Source organism: Thermobia domestica, chromosome 2 (assembly GCF_964235325.1).
Source record: "Thermobia domestica chromosome 2, izTheDome1.hap1.1, whole genome shotgun sequence".
NCBI classification, from domain to species: domain Eukaryota; kingdom Metazoa; phylum Arthropoda; class Insecta; order Zygentoma; family Lepismatidae; genus Thermobia; species Thermobia domestica.
In genome coordinates, this window is record NC_137455.1 from 151,852,940 (window position 1) to 151,876,859 (window position 23,920).

At 36.4% G+C, this 23,920-nt stretch overlaps 1 protein-coding gene across 5 annotated transcripts in view; it reads left to right on the top strand.

Annotated features, from left to right (window-relative positions):
- Positions 1–23,618, top strand: part of cert (ceramide transfer protein) — a 210,991-nt gene extending 187,373 nt beyond the window's left edge. For all 5 annotated transcript variants that reach the window (XM_081747262.1, XM_081747264.1, XM_081747263.1 and 2 more), the window contains 4 exons: positions 2,650–2,875; positions 3,392–3,594; positions 15,968–16,100; positions 22,090–23,618. In XM_081747262.1, coding sequence (XP_081603388.1) covers positions 2,650–2,875; positions 3,392–3,594; positions 15,968–16,100; positions 22,090–22,217 — 690 coding nt within the window. In that variant the 3' untranslated portion in view covers positions 22,218–23,618. The remainder of the gene's footprint in view (positions 1–2,649; positions 2,876–3,391; positions 3,595–15,967; positions 16,101–22,089) is intronic.
- The last annotated feature ends 302 nt before the right edge of the window (positions 23,619–23,920 follow it).

Consider the following 23,920-nt stretch of genomic DNA (forward strand, 5'->3'; position numbering starts at 1 on the left):
AGCAACGGTTAGGTGACAACCACAGAACCGGGCTGTTGGGGGTGGTGTCTTAGGGCAAACTTCGTACTACGTGAGGAACAGTACAACATTAGTATGCAGTGAACTGAGCAGATGGTGATAATGTAGAATAGGCGACCTCTGATATCCAAAGGACAAAACAGTTACATGGTACGAGCGTGATGAATGTAGTGTGTTGGGTATGTCGTGAGGGACAGTGTCCAAAGTGATGTCGTCCTGCAAAAGTCACGGCGAAGCCACATCGGCGAAGAGGTAGTGACAAGTCCCCCGAACATTAAAGCGAATTGTCACTCAGAACCATTGTGCGACTGCAGTGCAAGTGACAGATTAAACCAAGCAGAACCTTCCACAGATTGTGTTAACAGCCAGTCCGCTGCAAGTTACGACATGAGGTGCATTGGCGAAACCACTGATAAGTAACCATAAAGCTTTAGCATGACGTCGATGTTGTGGCACGAACATGCAATGTGAACTGGTGATCATTGGAGTGTAGTGCAGACAGATGACTACCATAGTTCACCTTATTTCGCCTTCTTATTTCAGACCACGGGCCGTGTTTCTGTGGCGGACGCCAACTAAGTGTATGATTACTAGTGTCTCCGCTTAACCTTAGAACATGGCGGCGGATGTGCGATGTAATATCCTGATAATTAATCAGGTGCTGATCCTTCCTGGTCGCGTCACTGCCCATGATTGTCCTAATTTTAGGGGACCATGTATGTGCTATAGTCCAGATGTTACTGGGCAATGACGCCATATTCCAAGATAATGCACCTATTCACACACCTGGACCGTTGCGGCTTGGTTTGAGAAGCATCGGAATTAAATCGAACATCTCTCTTGGCCCGCCCAATCCCTGTTCCTGGACAAAATTAAACATGTGGTCTGTTTTGCAGACAAATTCGGCGAAGTTTCCACTTCCATCCTGTCACGAAACAGTGATTATGCACAGCACGTAGAATGGTGTGATATTCCACTTGTTAGCATTCACACCCTCGATAACTTAATTTCACGTTGCATCAGAGCTAATCTGAGTGTGAAAGGTCGTTCAACCCCACATTGATCAAGTTTACTCCTTTTAGGTATTTCCATCAAATTGATAATACCTGTATTTAATCACCATATTAAACATAATTTCGTCGTCAAAATGTAGTAGGTTTCTTTTAAAGTCTGGTCATAATGTGTCTATAAAAGGGGAAGGACGCTGGGGCAGACTATGAGGTACAGAAAATACAGGAGGCAACAATAGATGGAAAAGAGTTTGAATGAAGGTGTGGTAATGACGAAAGTGGAAACATTGCGTGTAAAAAAGTTAGAAGAAATAATTGAAAATAGTGATAGTAGTGAAGGCTGTTATTAGGCTTCTAAATTGTGCTGTTCATAAGCACGGGAATTCATAGAACGGCTGTGTCCGTCTGTTTGTCGACAGGCATCAGAGTAAGATCGGTAAAAGGTAGCAATTTCTTGTATGTGTTAATCATTTCCAAGAATAGTTCTATTTTCTTCGTTCGTACTCCTTAATTGCAACCGAAAATTAAAGAAAGAAACCACCCATTTCCGCTTTGAATGTTGATACGCGTAGATCGAAAACGGAAATAAATGTTGAGATTTTTGTTGTTGTTAATGGATTAAATGTGCCAAGGGTAGATTGAATCTTCGTACTTGTCATTACTGAAATCGAAAATTCTGAAATAAACTGCTATTTCAATTTTCAGTTGATCCAATACAGCAAAAACGGTAATAGATAGCAAGAGACTTTTCTAAAAAATATAATTTTAGTGTTCCAATAATAAGTATCCAGAGAAGTGTATCAGCCTAGATTGATGTGGTTCAAGATGGAAACTGAAATATCTTAGCTAATCTCGAAAATGGAGATGGATACGCGGTATTTCGATAACATACCTCCACTCCTGCAAAGTGATGTTGAGTGTTTGGTGGGATCCTTGGGATAATCTATTTTGAGCTCTTCCACGTAACCAGACAATCAATACAGATGTCTACTGTCATCAACTTGAATGCCTACGGACTGCATTGTTGGAGAAACGTCCAGCGGTAGTTTATCGCACGTGTGTGCTTATCTACGCAGTAACATGTTCCCACACACAGTAAGAAAGACCTGTGGCAAAATCGAGGAATGTTCTCGGAAAAAAATACTCTACCCGGCCAGTTTTCACCATATCTTGCAACAACAGACTGTCTTCTCGCAGCCTGCAAAACCATCTTGACGGGACAGCACTGCAAGAAGTGGATGACATGCAACGAACAGTGACCCAATTGTTTGCTTCAAAAACCGGTGACTTCTTTCATCGGGTGATTTAACTGGTTGACAGGTGGTAGTGTGTTGTAGAATCGTTCGATGGAGACGTTCCAATAAGTGATAGTTCTTTTCCTCACAATGCAAAAGTACATTACTTATGGGATGACCCGGTATGTATACATATTTTAACAAATATATTGTTTTTTATGGGATCAACTATTAAGTAATCTGCTCCGCAATCACTCACTTGTTCCTGAATTTATCTTGCCCTCGTTTTTTCATAATGCCACAAAAGTTTAGAATTTGTCGACAAATCTTTGTGTATTTTTTCAGTACATAAACAACTTACATCTCTCTCTCTAATCCATTTACAGATAGACAAAATAACGATGGAACAGTTGCACTACGCTCGCCTGGGAGTGGGCGAAGGAGGTTGGCAGATGTTCGCCGAGGAAGGGGAGATGAGGATGTACCGTCGTGAAGAGGAAGTGAATGGAATGGTGATCGATCCGTTAAAGGCAGTCCATGTAGTTAAAGGGGTTACTGGTCACGAGATGTGCCATTATTTCTTTAGTCCTGATGTCCGATTAGAATGGGAAAGTAAGTATATGTGACGTTGATACTATTAAAGATGAAAGATAGTTGATGTATTTGTTGAAGAGATTGTGGTACCTTACAATTTTGTGAATAACGTGGTATATGAATTTCCATTGGAAAAAATAATTAAATGATTTTATTTGTAGTTTAATGTCCCGCGTTCTATCCTTTAGGCTAAAGACAGAATATTAATGAAAGTGAATGATTGTGAAATTAAATTTTGTGCTCCCACCGGGAATCGAACCTAGGAGCACGTGATTTCAAAATATGTTTGATACTGAATGATTTTTCACATTTATTTTTTAAAATTTATTTATTGAAGTAATCTATTACCTGAAGTAGTGAAATTATTTGTTCTTATGTTAATGATTAACTAAACAATGCAGTCTGTTTCCATAAACGCAAATCCACAGCATTTATAATGACTAACTAGTATTTAGTATTTATAACACATTCTATATTATTGTGTGTGTAGCTGTGTAGTTTAAGACTACGTATTCTTGTTAATTTATTTTTCAGCAACGCTTGAACAAATGACTGTTCTGGAGACAATCTCAGAGGATACGCTAGTCTTCCTCCAAGTTCATAAGCGGATATGGCCTGCATCTCAAAGAGACGCACTTTTCTGGTCACACATACGTAGGGTACCTGATGATAAAGATAGGGACGGACATGATATATGGATTGTATGCAACCACTCAACGGAACACCCTGAATTCCCGGTGAGTTTTTCATTTAAACTAACTTGTAGAATACTTGCGAAAGAAAATGTTAATTCTGGCCTTTTCCTTTACTGAAACGTACTTCTGTGCTATCGAGATAACTTCTAGTGTATGACTAACTTCAAGGAATATTTTCAAATAACTATTTGAAATCAGTATTATCACAAAGAAATAAAATGTATTGTCTTGCTCTTTAAAACTCTATAGAAAATGTTCAAATACGTAGTCTACTGCGAAAGACAGTTTTTCACAAAGTGTATATCTTAAACTAGAAAAATAAAATAATCTCGCTTGATAGAGAATGAATTAATATGGTTTTCAATATGTTTCAGCTACTTAGGTGGCAGTCATTTTCAGGGGTAATTTTTTAAATGCAGATATGGTTTCCATGAAGAGTATGAATTGTCACATTAAGGTTCAAGTAATAATAATAATAATAATAATAATAATAATAATAATATTATAATAATAATAATAATAATAATAATAATAATAATAATAATAATAATAATAATAATAATAATAATAATAATAATAATAATAATATTGAATATTGTAAGAGAGTGCTTAGGTTCGGATAAAGCTTTTTTTCCCCTCAGTAATGTGAACTTGTGATCTTTTAATACGAAAATGCCAACTTGACAAGATGTCAGCCATGTTGCAATTTCCTTTTTTAAAATAGGAAATATTTCTAACAATTTTTGTTAAATGTGATGATTTTTGATTTGCAGTGTTTTCAGAGTCCTATAAGAATGATGCTTTTACCGGTAGAATGTACTGTAGTTTATATTTGTTGTTTAGTTCTACCTTACTTACATGTGTTGCTTGTAGAAATCGTACGTTGCCTTCCCAAGATATTTTGTAAGGTACGGACACAACGCTGGTTTCATATCTGCCTCCCAGCTTAGAGAATACATGCATGTTTGTAAGTGAAACGGGTTACAGTGAAAACAGGTTAGACAGTCAGTGTTTGCAATGGGCGCCGACAAGTTGCTCGCTGGCTGTCGGCGCCCATTATCTGTGCGATACGAATGTTAAGCCGTTAGTTGCAGTTAATTTTAGTATGTCCTCATTGTGGGACAAGAAAACAAATCCTGAAGAGAGAGAAGTGAGAAACTGAAAGACGAACATGAGTAAATATTTATTCCTCAATTTACTATATTATTACTATGTTTACTGCTCATGTTACTATAGTTCCCTTTCTGCTTCAGGCCCACTATCCATTATAATGCAGATGGTTGTTTGGAAAATGTTAAACGATGTTCTACTCTATCAAGAATATAATGGAAACTCATTCTGGTTACTGAAAAAATCTTATCCTTCAGTTCCTCAACCAAGCGATGATATTCACCATGTCTCTTTCTACTTTCAATTATATCATGGATACTACTTGCTTTTTTTCTCGGTTTTAATGCTGCACTATCAGGACCATGAAAAGTTGCCACTCCCTCAATATTGAAAACCGATGTAGTAAATTTGAGACAATAGAGTGAAGAATCAATGTGGAAATGGAAAAATATGTAAAATAACTAAAAATTCCGTGTCATTTATACGCGTACATAATAAATTTATGAAATTTCCGGAACTAGAGGATGGGAAAACTGGCCTTAGAAATTTGCTGCCGCCCCGAGCCATGGCTTACTTTGATCAATGCGTAAATATGAATCTGAGCGCTATCAAAATGATAGAGCAACTTCTCTAACGAACTAATAATCTTTCGTGCAACTAGCAGATGTTTGCTTGCCACACGGGTTCTTTGTGTTCAGTAGTCGGCGCAGACAGTTGGCTCCGATAATCGGAACCGCTTCCTTTGCATACGTTGTCTTCAATCGAAAATACGAGTTACATAAAATTACATTCCTTTTCCCATTTTTTTCAGTTTTAATCTTTCAAGTGATAAATTTGCCACTTTACAATCTCCGCTTACTTCCACACATCATTACAGACAGTTTACCCAGCTATGAAAGGCGCCTGGTAAGTTCTTTCAAAAGGTATCTTTTTACAACGGAAAATGTCAGTTCTGGAGGTCTGACCTACAATGAATCCTTAAGTTTTAAAAGCAATCAGAAGTCCCTGATCAGGTGGGAAAACACCCAATGTTCAAATCCTGTAAAAAGTTAGTAACAGTTCCGCCGCTTTGTTTTACGAACAAAACTAACCGATGTTGCTGCAAAAGTGTAAAGTTTAAATGTGCTAGCCAGTCATAGTTTGTTCCTTCAGTACGCGATCAACCAGACCTTTCGTCCCAGAAGATAGCATAAGAAAGCAACTTCCTTATTCGAAGAGACCTGGTAGAAAACTTCCTGATGTAGACTAAGATGAGTGTGGCTCGCATGGAAGCAAAACTCAGCTGAACAGGACCTTATGGAGACTTCAGAACTACCTTCCGTGAAGTGCTTGTCGGATGTATGGAACAAGTGGTATAATCAACTTATGCATTAGGGTCAGTTATTATTGTGTTTGACGTTCGCAGCATGTAGTTTCACGTTGCCTGAAATGAATAAAAGTCAGATTCACAAGTACCGTCTCCGTAGTTCCCATTTTTTATGTGCATGTTCCAACTGCTGCGAATACAAATTTTCATTAATTACGTGGCCAGATGGCATTAGTTCGAACGATACTTCGAGCAGTCCCCAAACACGAAATATAACCTTCTGTCGGTGCATTGTTTGTTTTGGTTGTTTGGGAATTCATGTAGTGCCAACCAGTATAACTTCGCCGTGGAGTATCGTAAAGAACTCTCTTGTCATCGGGCGTTATTACTCGGTCCAGAAACTGGCCCTCTTCTTGACAAGACAATAAAGAAACTCTTCGTTCATTTCACTTTCCGATCTGCAGTCAATTCATGTGAGACCCATCGACCCGCTTCATGAAATCTCATGCTGGTGAAGGTATTCTTCCTGATATCTAGTCTCCAATTAAATGCGTGTCCCTCAGCGTCACATGTTTTACAGGCTTCAATAACAGATTTGAGTGTCATATTGTCTGACTTGTAGATGCCCGGTACGGTGTTGCGTTCCAAAGAAGTTTATCATCGTTCTTAAATTTGTTAAATTCTCGTTGTACAGTTTGCACATAGAAATCATTACAAAAATTCTAAGTCCAGATTAATAACAAACTCTTGCACCGTTTACTTATGCATTTAGAAACACACTTCTCGATCGAGTGTTTCCTTCTGATATTCAATACAACTTACCCCCTCCTCCACCACTTCTTGTCTAATGCAGTGTGTGACGTAATATACTCTTTCCATTCAGACGGAAAAAAGAATCCAGGTTTGCAAGGTTTATAACTCCAAAACAGTTTCTTTCATTCGTTTGTTCTGAAATGCCTTTTTATAACCTGAATAAAAAAGTCACAAAATGTTCTTATAGCTCCATAAACGCCTTTATTTGTATTCTTTCCCTTCTTCAAAGATTGCAAGCTAGGAAGATACTCCTTGTGAAATCGATGGAAATTGTCAATCAAGGCAGGTTTTGTGCTTCCCAAAGTCTGTAATGCGGGCGCAGAGCTCTAAAAACTACTGACAGAAATGATTGTTATTCAATGATTAATTTAATTTATTTTGAGTAATTGCAAGCAAATGTTCCAGTAACGTCACTTGGCCAGGACAGAAGGGTTTAATTCCCCCTCCCCCCCTCTCTTGAGTTTCATAAACACACATTGTTTGATCAAGTGTATATAATACAAAAATAAAAAAAAGTGAAACTCATGTCAGCGGAGAATCTCCTTCCTTCCGGACAAAATCTAAAGTGGCACTGCTTTCAGCAATAAAGCTATAGAGTTAGTATAGCACATGCCAGAGTGCTTACATTTGGTTTCAAGAGACAAAGGTTAGATCTCAAGCTATATCCTTTCATAGTGGATGACATTGAGAGAGAGATTCAAATATGGAGAGGGGGGGATTATTTACATATGCAAGTCTAGAATTGGAGAAAAAATTATCAGACAGCATCCATATTAGGACGAAAATTGTAATTTTTGTGAAACAGGAGAAGGAAAGTTTCCGAACTTCGAGCATCACATCAGGCAGTTATCGAATTAAGGTGGAGAACCCTTTTTAGAGCATCAGATGCTTACAAAGTGAGAGAAAGATCTTAAAATCTGGAGAATTAAGATAAAAAAAAAAAAAAAAAAAACAGCTTCCGAGATGGGTTTCGAACTACGAACCTTCTAGCTAGCAAACCATGACTTTATCCATGCTACCACGAGAAACTCGACGCAGTTATTCATATACGTAGCCTTCAGCTACGTTGAGAAACTAACATAATGGAATATCTCAAAAGTTGACACGGTTGATGCGCCGCTTACACCTCTTGTAGCTTAGTTACAGGGTGCATAATGAATTTTCCGTTGTTCACGAACACATTTTGAGGTAATAAAAGTTTGATACTAGTGTGTTAATGGGGTTATATTTGAGAGAATCGTCTGTTCAAATCGTGCCAAATAGCCAGGCGTATGCCTAAATCTCCTTTTATGAAGCTATAGTGGAAAATGAAACAAATAATCGTAAATATGTCTTTTGAATAGAATTAAAAAAAAAAAAAAGAAAGAAAGAAAGAAAGAAAAGAAATTAAAAAAAAATGGAATTGTGTGTGTGTTACTTGGATGCAAACCTATAACTTTAAAAATAGCGCATTTTTGTGACTGTCTTACGTGAATTGTCAATATGAATGAATTGTACGTGGATGGCCCGTTTGAACCCCCACCTTTTTATTGGGGTTTTCTTTCCTTTTAGCTACGCTCATACTGTGCATTCGTTTTTTAATGTTTTTTTATTAAACGTAGTCGGAGCTAGTTTAAGCCGAAATTATTTTCAAAAATGAGATTTGTTATTTCATGCTTTCCTTTAAGGAGATAGACTACTAAATATTTTTCAAAAGCCAACAATTTTTCTATTGTCGGTTTTTCGTAAGTGAAAAGAGATAATGAAATGTAACTTACCACAATAATAGAATCTGTTATACTTACACCCGAAAATACGAATCGGAAGAATTTTCAGTGTTGCCATCCATATAAATTACAGTGTGACCAGAATTTGAATTACCGAAAAATCTAGGTTAAGGCAGCGACTAGAAAAATGAACTCAACGGTCATTAATGACTTATCATGTTGTCTATGTTCCTTGTTAACTACTTTTTAAATAATATTTATATTTAGTTTGTAATAACTTACATAAGTTATTTCAAAATAAATAAGTAATTACAAAATAAATAAAAAAAAATATTATTAAAAAGTAGTAAACAAGGAACAAAGACAACATGGTAAGTTATCAATTACTGTTGAGTTCATTTTTCTAGTCGCTGCCTTAACTTAGATTTTTGGGTAATTCAAATTCTTGTCACACTGTAGTTTCTATGAATGGCAACATTGAAATTTCTTCCGATTCGTATTTTCGAGTGTAGAATAACATTATCTATTATTATAGTAAATTATATTTCATTATCTCTTTCCACTTACGAAAAACGTGCAGAAGAAAAATTGTTAGCTTTTGAAAAATATTTAGTCTGTCGCCTTAACTTGCGATGTTTCAACTTTCATATTAAACCTTACAACCTTAATTTAACTCATTTCCCCTATGTCACTTCATGAAGTTTTGCAGAACAAATACAGTCGGGCGGTAATATAATATTCCATTGTTACTGTAATATATTTATATATCTTTAGAAAGTTTTGACTCAGAAAACAACGTACAGTGGACCGTATGATACAGTATGGACTCCTGGAGGAATTTCAAACATGTAAATTACCATTTGAAAAATATGCTGTGGGTGGGGAGTAAGACACAGATACCATTCCTACGAGGTGAAAGGGGCTTAAATGTGAAAATAATAGAATACGAAAGATATTGTTGTCGAATTCATAGTTTTTGGGTTCGAAGAGATGAATAGTGGCACTCCAGATGAGCGCTTCTCACTTCTTTTTAGCCATGCATAAATGGAAAATGGCTTTAATAAAATTCTTCTTTTCAAGTATGATTTGTTTTTAAAAAGCTGCCTTTCAGCTTCATTGTTTAATTATTTTCTGCTTCTTAGTTACAATTACATACATTTTCTATTTACATGGTATTCCATGTTGTACATTTATTACTTACATGTAATGTCTTTAAATTTGAAGAGAAGCTTATGACAATTCAGAACAGCAGGAACATACACAAGATGTAGGTTTTGGCGATCCAGAGTTCCCCCCTCCCCAAATCACTACTTTTCTGTAAATTTTACCTAATTTTAGAAATGATTTTAGACATTTTAGTACAGTATGCCCTCATATTAAATTTGAAATCCTCAAGAAGCTTTCGATCCCTAAAATAAATTTCTCCCTACGCCCTTGCAAAACAGTGGCTATTTTAGGGAGTAATCAGGGAGTAATGCCTCCTGAGAGCAACGGCTATTCCGCAGAAGTCATATCTCTGATAGTTCCCGATGTGATACCAATATTTGTGCACACACATTGAAATGTGGTAATGCACAAATACTGGTATCACTGGTGAACCAGTATTGAAACTCACCTCAAAGGAACTGTTCTGATATCTTCAATTGGTTCTCCCCTCTGACCCGCAATGGGGCGTACCTTAGGCATATACATATGAAATATTGTTGTTTACGTCAGTGACCCCGAAAACTATGCATTCGACACAAATATAGGATGTTTTCGATTAGATTTGTCTGTCACCCTCCCACTCTGACCTGCTTGCTAACTAAGGCTTAACCTGGACTAAAGCCGCGTCAGCAGTGTCACTACTTATCTTTGCGACCCAGAAAATCATGAATTCGACACGAATATCGTTCGTATTATAACTATTACGTTTACATTTCACCCCTTCCCCTCCTAGAAATGGTTTGTTTCTTACCCCCTCTACAAAATATATTTTTCAGATGGTGATTTATACGTACACTAAATTCGTTTAAAATTCCTCCGGGATCATGTTGCATTGTACGGTTAACTGTACGTTTTATTCCAAGTCAAAACTTTCTAAAGATATATATATATATATATATATATATATATATATATATATATATATATATATATATATATATATATATATATATATATATATATATATATATATATATATATATATATATATTACAGTAACAATGGAATATTGCATTACCGCCCACTGGCGTTGTTGTGCAAAACTTCGTAAAGTAACATAGGGAAATGAATTAAATTAAGGTTAAGGTTTAATATCAAAGTTGAAACATCGCAAGTTAAAGAAAATCATGTAATAACAAATCTCATATTTGAAAATAATTTCGGCTTAAACTAGCTGCGACTACATTTAATTCAAAACTAACATTGAAGTGCACAATATCAGCGTAGCTGAAAAGAAAGAAAACCATAAGAACGGTCGGGATTCGAAACTAGGGCCATTACGCCTGATTATTTGGCACTATTTGAACAGACGATAACTCAATTAACACACTACAGAGGTTGTTCAGTCTACATTTGGCCAATTTCGACTTACCTAAAAAGTTAGAAGAATCCATGGCGCCAGATCCGTAAGTGCTCGATGTGTTTCCCTTTTTTCCTAACAATAGCCAGACAGCGTAATTTCCACTGTAATAGGCTTCTCTGAAGAACTGGGAGGGGAATCTTGTCCCATTCCCTTTGCACAACTTTCCAAATCCTTCCACAGTTGTCACACGCAGTTTTCCCAAAGCTCGTTTCAGCAATCCAAATCCACAATAGTCCATAGGACTTGCATCTGGAGATTTAACAGGTACCTCATTGAAAGCTATCACCTGTATACCACTTGCCTCCTCCATCTCCCTGTAGAATGCAAGGGACAATCGTGAAATATGTGATGAGACCTTGTCCATGTGAATGCGCACCAGATTGGAGTCATTTCCGTACATTGTTGGAATCTCATGCTCGTAGATCGGCCGCATGATCTGCTCCCGAAAATACTGCGAATTTATTTTGCAGTTCTTCGTCACCCTACGAATCTTCAGTTTACCTCGGTAACAGTAGCCAGTAACGACCATGGACCCTTTTGGGAAGGATTCTTTACACACACGGCCCCACCTTCTGAAGTTCTTGGCGCCTTTCTCTCGGTACATGATAGCTCTCGGTTTGCCGCAATCGGAAAGGTAAATCCATGCTTCATCGAGCGTTACGACGTGCATCCACCTTTGTTTTGCCAGATGCCGTTCGTATAGCTTCCGGGCGTTATACTTTCGTTCCTTTTGGTGGGCATTCGTGAGAAGATGGCCGCGAGCGTTCATGACTTTTTCCAGCTTGAGTTGATGTAACGTCCGACTCACAGTCCCCAAAGACACGTCAAGACGATTAGCCATACACCTTTGTATTGGCGGATTTTCTTGCATTGACATTTTGCGAAGTATCGTCTACATGGTGGAGGTGGTCTTGGTGCATTCCCGCTTCCTAGGAAACTTCGTTGGTGATCCAAATGGAGCTTCGTTGCCCTTGTACTTTTTAATATTTTTTATTCCACTTAAACTGATATTGCAATTATTCTTCTTGCACTGTTTTCTAAAGATAGAAACACTAAAGTGGGCATCATAAAGAGCCGCAACATAGTCTTCCCAAAATTGGTTTATTTTCAGCGGCATTTTGGTCACAGAGCGAAAACCCACACACTTGGAAACAAATTTAACGCAACACTCACAACAATTGTCATGTTTTGTGCGTTATTGTCGTCCGCGCGGAAAAACAACTCCGTATCCAGGAAGCCACTGCACAACACTGCAGGACGCCAGGAGCCAGGTCGGGTGAGTCCATTCTGCCCGGGAGGGGGAAGGAACGAAATCGGCCAAACGTAGGCTGAACAACCTCTGTAGTATCAAACTTTTACTGCCCAAAATGTGTTCGTGAACAACGGAAAATTCATTATGTACCCTGTAACTAAGCTACAAGAGGTGTAAGCGCGCATCAACCGTGTCAACTTTTGAGATATTCCATTATGTTAGTTTCTCAAGGTAGCTAAAGGCAACGTATATGAATAACTGTCGAGTTCCCTGTGGCTGAATGGATAAAGTCATGGTACGCTAGCTAGAAGTTTCGTAGTTCGAAACTCATCTCGAAAGCTGAATTTTTTTAAATCTTAATTCTCCAGATTTTAAAATCTTTCTCTCACTTCGTAAGCATCTGATGCTGTAAAAAGAGTTTTCCACCTTAATCGATAACTGTCTGATGTGATGCTCGCAGTTCGGAAACTTTCCTTCTCCTGTTTCACGAAAATCACAATTTTCGTCATAATATGGATGCTGTCTGATAGTTTTTTCTCCAATTCTAGACTTGTATATGTAAATCACCCCTCCCCCCCCTCTCTCTCTCTCTCTCTCAATCTCATTCACTATGAATGTACATCGCTTGAGATCTAACCTTCGTATCTTGAAACCAAATGTAAGCACTCTGGCAATGTGCTATACTAACTCTATAGCTTTGTTGCTGAAAGCAGTGCCATTTTAGATTTTGTCCGGAAGGAAGGAAATTCTCCGCTGACATAAGATTTTCACTTTTTTTAATTTTTTTTTTTTTTTTTTTTTATTACTATACACTTGATCAAACATGTGTTTATGAAGCTTAAGGGAGGTGGGAAATTAAATCCTCCTGTGCTGGCCAAGTGACGCTACTTGGAACATTTGCTTACAATTACTCAGAAGAAATGAAGTCAATCATTTTTGTCGGTAATTTTTTAGAGCTCTGCGCCCGCATTATAGACTTGGGGAAGCAGAAAATCTGCTGCCTTGATTAACAATTTTCATAGATTTTACAAGGAATATCTTCCTAGCTTGCAATCTTTGAAGGGAAAGAATACAAATAAAGGCGTTTATGAAGCTATAGGAAAATTTTGTGACTTTTTTTATTATTCAGGTTCTAAAAAGACATTTCAGAACGAACGAATAAAATAAACTGTTTTTCGAGTTATAAACTTAAAAATAGTATATTACGTCACACACTGCTTTAGACAAGGAGAGGTGGAGGAGGGGAATGAGTTGTATTGAATACCAGAAGGAAACAATCGATTGAGACGTGTGTTTCTAAATGCGTAAGTAAACGGACAAGAGTTTATGAATTTGGACTTAGGTTTTCTTTCAACGATTTCTGTGTCACGAACTGTGCTGTCTGCTTACTTACCATATTCCCACCGAATGTCTGATGTATTTTGTCTCGTTTCATAAGCGTTTCTTCTCAGTTTAAACTCTTAAAACATACACACGTGTATAATGTTGTTTGGGATGTAATGCTAATTTTGACGTGAACTATCTTACATATGCCCAGATTCTAAATGTTTATGCAATACACGAGATTATCTGGAATAATTCAACAGTTATGCACATGGTTCCTCATTACATCTATGTTTTTCTAGTTACTATAGCAACGACATTAAAACAAGTAAACAAATCGTCATAGCAACGATAACAAACAAAATCTCAATATATTACAAAATATTTAAATTATTTCTTTATATAATTTCTTCTTGATAGATACAAATAATACTTAAAAGTACATAAGAATTATACATTATCGTTGTAGGGATTCCCATGTTACACCTACTTTCACTGATACGTCTCGTTTAAGTATAACGACCACAACGAGCGTTACAAGAGAAAACCTTAACAATTACCTTTCTCTTTTTTCACATTGAAACAAAAGGAGTAGGAAGTGCTTACAATGCCATCATATGGAAATCCGACAACTATCGGTATCTAATAGAGATTTCTCAGCTGAAAAGTCTTGGAATGTCAGGAATTTTTTATGTTTGTCAGGGAAGATCAGGGAAATTATTGAAGTTTTTTTAATGTCAGGGAAACCATGTAGTAGATTTCAGTAATGAAAGCAACTTTGAAGCGATAAGGTTGTTTTGAATTGAGAGATCATGCAACACAACAATATAGAATAATAGGTCGGAGATGTATTAAATTATATCGTAGTGTGCCATGATTTGTGGGTAAGTTGTTAACTCTGAAATCAGTTGAGCTACAGCATCTTGAATCCCTTAACGTAGACAGTGTGACCTCTTTGATCTTCTGAGCTGAATTACGCAAGTCTTTTTAGCCGACTGTGTTGTATGTTCAAGCATAACTCAGACACATGTGCACCGATTTTAATGTTTTGGTTTTGTTCGTTCATTTGTTTGTGTGTAAGAATATTCTTTTTTCGGTTGTTCCACATAAATTTCCTGAGGATCTAACCATAGTCTTTGGAGCTAGACCATGAAACTTCTTAATGACTGACAGTGTTAATACCATAATTCTGTGTATGATCACGCATAATTTCGACATAGGTCCACCAATTTTGTTGATTTAATTTTTGTTTGAAGAAAGGATGTTCTCTCGGTAGTTTCATTAGGATCTGATTATTGTCATCAAAACTACACCTTAACTGTTGATAATGTTAATATCGTAATTAACCAGCTTCACTGTGTGCATGCTCATGCATAACTTCAACACAGGCGTACTGATTTTGATTATTATTTTTTAGTTTCAAAGAGTATACTTTTTCACAGATTCCATATAAATATTATTATGATTTAATGAGAGCCTTTGTAGTTGGACCGTGAAACTCCTCAACAGCTGACAATCTTAATAGCGTGTGTATGTTCACTTGGTGTCATTTTGTAACAAAATACACCAAGTTTTTTTTTTAACTACCTAAAGAGGTTCAATGTGGCTTCCATTGTGATGTGGCACACATCCCATCTGCCGTACAACGTCTTCACACGTGTGGGGACGACCTGAAAATTTCTCTCTCCGAACATCCAGTTTCAATAAAATAATTATGCGACTGATAAATAGTAGGCCTAATGGGAGGATCTTCACCATACTTTGTACGAAAATTACGTTGCCGCAGATTTGGATTCTTCAAATCAAAACACACAGCTTGCACGCTTGGGAACAGTAAAGACAGCCATGTTTGCAACTGCTGCTAGCGCTTGCGGTGGCTTGTTTCTGAACTAGTGTACTACATGAGTCAAAACTTGATGTATTTTGCTACAAAATGACACCAAAACCATGTCTGTAAGGTAAATGAATAAATCAATACGAGTTTGCAAAGTTGTAAAGTCCTTTTTGATACACTGTGTATAATATTTAGTCCTGTGTGTTTTCTAGACCTATCTATTTTATAGAAAATTAGTGCCCTACCTTTAGGTATCTCACTAAACTACGGTAGTTACGAAAAAATTGAAAAACTAAATGTTTGTCTGGGAAAACAGCTTACAAATATCTAGGAACCCTGTAATACATCTCAGGTTATCCAAACATGCGTATTCCTATTGCGATAACTAGCTCTTGGAAGTTTTTTTTTTTTCTTATATTATGACTCTTTAGTTTAAATTGACACTAAATGTACTAATATTTTTACTACCAACAAGCTTATCTTTTTTCTTCTTCTTTTCAAGGCTAACAATGGAAAGTGCGTACGAGTATTTTTAACAGTTTGCCTAGTCTGTCAAACATTTATCGATCCACCCAAAGATGGTGCTCCTATTACCAGGAATAACATTACTTGTAAAATAACGTATTGTTCAGTAGGTAAGTGTTGAATATAATTTGCGAATTGTATTTTTATAATATTTTAAAAGCATATAGATTAATTAGATTAATATACGATGTATCTGAGCCTAAATGTAAATTTTATGGTGAAATTCCCGCTTGAAATTGCACCGAAGATATATCAGTTTGATAAGGGTATAAACTAAATCTGATTAAACAAGAGACAAAATAAAAGTTCCTGTTACACAACAAGGAAAAACTGACGGAAAGCAAATAAACATTACAGATCAAAACATTAGGTTAATAACAACGACGGGCTCAGTTTCCATATTTGTCAATCTAGGCCGAGATGAGTTGCAACGGATGAAGTTCTAAAGCATGCAGATAGAATTCTGCAACCAGGGAGGAACCCAGGACAGCCTCTCGGTATGTATCGCCATAAATTCAAGAACATTACGTAGAAAATGTTAATAATCCGAATCGTGTGAAGAAATTACAAAGGAATTACCTCTTGCCTCTTAAGAAACAGTATGTGAAACACTTTCCCCTAACTATTACTAGAATCAGAAAAAATACACTTAAATTCATCATCACAATTAATAACACGGATAGATATGTTCTGTATAATTTAATTGTAACGAAGCACAGTACAGAGAAATCAGTAATTCTGCAGGTTGTCAAATACTGCCTAAGGCACAAAGACAGTTTTGACTCTGAGGGTAGCACTAACTAGACTGAGTTGTTTGTATTAGAAAAAAAATCAATTACTGCAAAACAGCGCAAAATACTGCTACCGTCTACCGCATAAAAAGCTACAGTTCTCGATTTTTATTGGAGGAATACATCCTGATTTGGCAGACTAAGATGAACATTCAATTTAAAAGATGTAAACGCTAACAAGCACGTTATTATACCAATCTTATAAAATAAAGCAAGCTGAAACAAATGATTAGCCAATCAAGATGTCCGAATCAGTTCCCAGATATCCCCAAAATTGCTGCTTACCGTCATTACTTGTATAACTTCCATTTACTCTGTCAGACAGTCCATTAGTATGGAGCACTACAGCATTACATTCTTAGCTACGCTTACTCTCTTCACAGATAGTCCATGATCATGTCGGTCATATAAGTTTTCATTACTGACAAATTTAATATATTTATCCATCAATACACTGGGAATATCAAGCAAATTAACAGCTAACTTCATCAGCTTCTGCTATAGTTCTTTATGCGTTATTTCACTAATCGTTTCTTACATGTTCTTTTTGCGACAACGTGTCTACACGATGTTGGACAAACATAGTAAAACTGAGACGTAACAGAATTTTTTCAACGAAGGTGTCATTTAGAGAACAACATACAACGCGTTTGTTAAATATGAAAGGAACATTGTACCCGAAAATAAGAAGCTGCGAAGAACCCAACATTTGGACCAGCTGAATCCTCAGGAAGCTCGCAAAGTGGGATCAAAATCGGGATGTTGAAAAACACTGCCACACTTTGCGTCGCTGTCTCCTCCCCCCCCCCCCCCCCACACACACACACAAAAGAATGTCGTGCATTGCGGCAAACTGTGCTGAAGAGTGTTACTATCTATCATTATGGACGCAGAAAGTACTTTCCGTTTGCAAATAGCCATGAGTTACTAACCAGAGATTTTGCAATGCAGACAAGTCAAAAACCCTTGAGTCGCAAGAGTATTTCAAAACAGCATGTATTTATCAACAAACTTCATCAGCACGACAAAATCATATTTTGGCAGGATCTTACCATTATGTCAGGAAAACATTAGATTTGTTGGCTACTAATATACCGGTTGTGCTAAAGCATGTCTGTATCCGTCCAGTGTCCTGCAAACTCGTCCAGTTGAGAGAGTATGACCCATAATATTGTGATGGATGTGCGTCAGTGGTCGTGAGGCAATGTCAGCCGAACAGTTAAAACGTGTGAAAATGATAACTTTCTTCAGCGCATAATGGCCTGCGTTCGTAAAAAAAAAAAAAAAAAAAATGCGGCAAATTGAAGATAAAGGCCCGTTGGCAATAAAATGCTGTTTCGTTTATGTACCAAAGTATGTGCATATTGTAATAAAAAGGATTTTTTCTTTTTCTTTACTTGTTTGCAAACTGCTTGCAATTTGTGCTGATACTTCTGATATACACCTTAGAATGATTTAACAAAATAAATTAAACAGTCCAAAACATTAGAAAGAAAATTCAAAGAAATTATTTAAATAAAAGTATTTTCATCCTATAATTTTATAGTAGTTTCTAGAACTACTTGTAAATTTATTTGTAAGTATAACCTGTTTGTTATGTAGTTAATAATGTTTCAACTTCAACTTTTTCTGGTGCACACTGGTCATTGCTTACATAATTGAAGACACTGTAGAAAACAATGTAAGTTCCACCTCGAAATTGTTTCACTTATTTTATTTTTTAATACCTTTATACGTTAGTTAGATCTTCATACTTGGTTATATGCTAGGTTGTATATCTAAGCAATAGTATTTTCTATTTTATGACGCTTGGACACAATTTACTATCTTTTGTCTCTACTGTTACAGTAACTATTGTTTTTGGCACTTACATTGTTTTCTACAGCGAGTCTTCAATTTAGCATTTAAGTATATAATTTAATATGTTTCACAGCAAGCTCGAAAGGCCACACACTATCTGGGGGCCGGAAGTTCCCTACCCCTGGTCTAAATTGTTCATTGTATGTCAAATCGAAAAATTTATATTACAGCTTAGTAAAGAAAGCGCGCAATCTTTTACTGGCTGGGATTGGATACCGTTCAATGAACCAGTGGTTCCCGACCTTTTTTTGACTGGCTACACTTTACTGAACGTCCACAGGGGCGCGGTGGCTCAGTGGTAGAGCGCTTACCTCTGGTGCGTGAGTCAAGTAAATTTATGGTGGACATAATGTTCGTAAATTTTCTCGGTATACTCCCGTTTCCTCCCACAACATTATCTCACCGATTTTTCTATCATTCACTTGGCTTATCAGTCTTCCGCAGTCTTAACAGGCATAATCATGGGACGTTATACTGAAGAATTTAATTTAATGTAAATTATAATAGTGTAATCTTATAAATTCCAATCAAGTAGTGACTCTTTGTAGTGTTGAGCATTATAGCTGCCTCTGAAGCTGTTGACTCGTACAGCCTGTCTCAAAATTGATTTTAGTATATTATTATTATTATTATTATTATTATTATTATTATTATTATTATTATTATTATTATTATTATTATTAAAAGGCTCATGACTTCTAAATTCTAAAATTTCGCGTCACGCCACCAGTTAGAAACCACTTTAATAAGCAAGAAGTAAATTATCGATAGCTAATGAATATATACGCATACATACTAGCCAATTCCTGTTTAACATAGAGGGAGGAAGAAAGAATATTAACTTCCATGCATGTGTCATACATTTTTTCCCACTTTTTAAAGTTCAGTCAGCGAGAACTTCAATTACCAGCAGCTTACGCAATAAAGGGACTGATTTTGCAGCAGTTGAGTATTTGCATGACAACAGGGTTTCTAGTAGTTTCAACAGGGTTTCCTCGCATTCATGGCAAGTGTGAGTCAAATGAAAACATATCCTGAATCTTTTACACCTCTTCCATCCTTTTTACGTGTTTAGTAAACCTATTTTGACACGCGTTTCATGCTTGAGTTGCCTCAGAAAATCTATCGCTTCTAATTATCCAGAATTTATAGAAAGTATCTCCAGTTTTGGAAGAACACTTCAAGATGTGACAATTGGAACGTTCGCACGTTGGTATATCTTTGGATGTGTGTCCTTTGGATGTGTATAATAATAATAATATACTAAAATCAATTTTCCTTATATCCTTAGATGGAAACGAAGTACTGAATTAAGCCTCTAGTTTCCATCTTAGTAAATTAGAATAAATATCTGTACTATTAGCAACTAACTTGCCTAAGGCATTATTTTTAAGTTCCGTTATCTTTCAACGTATGTATGTCAGAAGAACTGTAGTAGCTACTGTAATTCTGATGATTTTTCTTGTCCTTCATTTGACATTTCCTTGAAAAAACCAAAAATGAAATCAAATTTTTGTTTTACGTCCCGCTATTATGCAGCGGCGTAGCATAAGGGAACGCCAGTACGCCCGGCATTCCCTGTTAAAAAAGTACGTATTTCATTATATATAAATTGTTTGCTTGTAATTATCACAAATATTTCCACTGCAATCTTCTGAATGCGCTCTCTCGCTTTACTTTGACAATCGGAACCTACGCATGCGCGTCACTCAAATGCACATTCATTCTTTCCTCTTGTATGCTATGTTCCTTGGGCATCCAGGCCTACTACAAGCATCGGGGTTTTCGTCTGCTTTCTGTCGAATGCGCATGCTCAACTACTTGCTTTCTCACTCCTCTTCACCCCTCGCAACTCTACATTTTGCTTCAGATATAAGCTGGCGTATTCTCAAGTATCTCCAACTCTATCTATTTTGAACTAAGCTATACAGAACGTACGAGTGCGAGCTGCAAGGAAATAGAACAAAACAGAAATGGCTAGTTCAATGCCTTTTTGAAGCACGTCGGTTATGTAAATAATAGTAAATAATAGTAGATGCTTTAGTCCTAATTAAATGCATCGTAATTAAATGCAAACTTTTAATCTTCATCACAAATACATAGTATGCCCAGTGGCGTAGCAAGAAACTCTAAGGGAGCTCACACACAAGCATAGATATAAAGCATTATGTAGAATCACGGTCACCGATCTGGTAGGCCAATAGAGCCAGCACTCCCCGCTCCTCGCAAAGATTGCTTGGACCCTTCGAATCTGAATATCTGACAGCAAACAATATTCATTCAACAATGGGACAAGTTTTCTCGTCACAGCGGTAGTGGCAAGAAGGAGCTGAGACAATTGCTTGTTAGCTTCTAACGTAATCCACGCATTTGCTTCTGTATGCCTCACTAGGCCACCAATTAGGGTGGCCTGGCCCCGTATTTTTTTTATGATCCCATATTTCCTCGGTATCATATATTTCCCCTCGTATTGCTGATTGCAGCAGTATTGTATCGCACAAGTGACTAACTTTGGCATCCCCATTTCGGAATACCACGCTACGCTACTGCTATTATGCCATGTAGGCTAAAGGAGACAGCCTATATGGATGATGAGAAACGAATAAAATTGTGGAATAAAGAAAATGAAGGGAATGGGAGAACCCACGCACCAGAGCTCTGAACGCTCTACCACTGAGCCACCGCGGCCCCGTGGAAAATCAAAGACACTATATATTGTACGATGTGGTAGACTGCAGACTACCGTATATACTCGAATCTAAGACACACGCCCCATTTCTAAACTTCAAAAATTGTGCCAATATCTTCTCCGTTCCCATATTCAATTCTAAGACGCATTCTGGATATTCAATGAAGCAGCTCAGAATTTGACAGTACAAATTAAATCATATGGGTTTATTTGTTCAAAGTATACATTTAAGAGTCTAGATTAAAAAGAGAACAAAGGTGACGTCTGACACGTGGCACAGGCATGACCACACAGGAAAATGAGCGGAGGCACACACATTAGTCAATCCCATTGCCGGAGCGTTTTTGTATGCGATTCCAAGACATACCCCAATTTTATACCTGAAATTTTGACAGAAAAAGTGCGTCTTAGATTCAAGTATGTACGATATACAAGCTTGTGACGTATTGTATTATGGTGTGCAGACCTTTGGTTTCTAAGTTAAAACCAGAATCAAATGATAATTTTCTACAGCTGAGTAAATTTTACTAGTTAGTCTTTCCTAGTCTCACAATACTAGGATTTCATTCATTAATCGATGTGACCATTTCTGTTTTTTGTTCTTTAACCCTCCGGAAGCTTTCGAAGGATACCATTCTTGATTTATGGTAAGTCAAGGTAATAAATAGTTTCAAGTTAAACGAATTTACACACATTATTAACTGAATTTTATTAATGTGTATGTAGATAATTTTGTATCATAATATTTTATACTTTCAGTTAATCCTGGTGGTTGGGCACCAGCCTCAGTACTACGCGCTGTATACAAACGAGAATATCCAAAGTTCCTTAAGAGATTTACCCAGTACGTTATTGACAAGTGTAAAGATAAACCCATACTCTTTTGATATGTGCACATGGGGATCAGTTAAAAGAATGGAATGGAGGACTAATTTTCTTCCGAGCGGTGATTGATGTGAGAGTTAAGGGCTGCAGTCGCCTGTTTCCTTCCGTCACTAATGTTTGGGAGTAATGAAAATACAAAAGGTTTCAAGATTTAGGAAATGGAGATTAAAAGAAGAATTCCAAAAGTTGCATTCCCAAATCAACATGGAAGAGAGAAGAGAATTTTTGTCGATTTTTGGCTTTATTTTTTCCCCTCCCGCAATTATAAAATATTAATTTAGCACTGATACACGCGATCTTTTTTGTATGACACAGTGTTGTTGGAGCAGAATGGTGGTGGTAGGTTTTGACTGCTCCTGACAGAATTTGTTTGCTTAAAGTCACCTTCATACAACTTATTTAATGAATTTGAATAAGAATATTTTTTTTATTGAAAGCCTATTTTTTGTAATAATATACTACGATAGCAGCGAATCGACTGTATATGTTTGCATTTGTATATAAAGTGTTTGTGTACATATATTCTATACATAGGATGTTCTTAATTTTCTTATTTAAGGGGCAATAAAAGAGAATCTGCAGATATTTTTTTTCTTCGGGAAGGATGTTTAATGTATATGTGTGTGAATCTTTTGCTTCATAGTCACATGTGAATGAATCATGATCCTATATGGACAGTCAATGTACGTAATTTTTAACTATTTTTTTTTCTGTCATGTATGTCAGTAACATTTGCATTTCCATTGCTGAATCTCGTAAATGATGTTCAGAATGGTGAGATTGGCAGGGGGTAAAATATCAATCTATTTTAGAATAAATATTCCAAAACGTTGGAAGGAGTTGGTGTGTTTTCTTCCCTTGAATGTAAAATATCAAGTTACCTGTTTACTGTGGTGTTAAGAAACAAACGTTAGAAAGAGCGATGTCTTGCTGGAGTCAACGAATATTTGTGGTGATCTATCTGCACTAAAACACCATATTTTGACATTTTAAATAAACAGTGAACTACTTGTGCCATTTAAGTGGCCGAAGTATTTTTAGGGAAAAAAATAATTCTACGTTGAAAGATCATTGAACAGTGAATATTTTTAAAGTTTTTTTTTTTTTTAATCAATCTGCTATGGACTGTATTTAATCATTCTTTACTGTGTTTGATACAGTTTGTTGTGGGATTTTTTTTTTTTTTTCAAATAAAATGTATTTCATTTTTTGATAATGCTTATAAGGTTCCTGACAAAAAGAAATGTATATATTTCCATGTAAGGTAAGTATTGAATATAAATGGATATCTTGTTGTAAGAAGGGAAAAGAATAATATTGATATAAACACTTTATTTTTGCATGTCAGTACCCTTGCCTGATATATGATTAAGGTGAATATAAATTATTTGTATATGATTGCAGTTGTTCTTTTTATTTCCCATTATCCTGCTTGCTTAGTGTTATTTGTAGTTAATAGTGGTATACAGCCGAGCATAAGCACAACTAGTCCACTATAAGTAAGGATCCGCGGATATAAAGTATCGCCTCCGCAGTATATTCTACTTGTTTTAAGACTGTTTTGATTTTGACAATAGTTTCTAATGTAATTGTAAATGCCTCATTTATAGGTTTGTGAATCCTATTATATAACATTAACGACATTTATGCACACACAAATCACGTACTAATGGAAAACATACGTAGTTAGTACGCAAGTTATTAA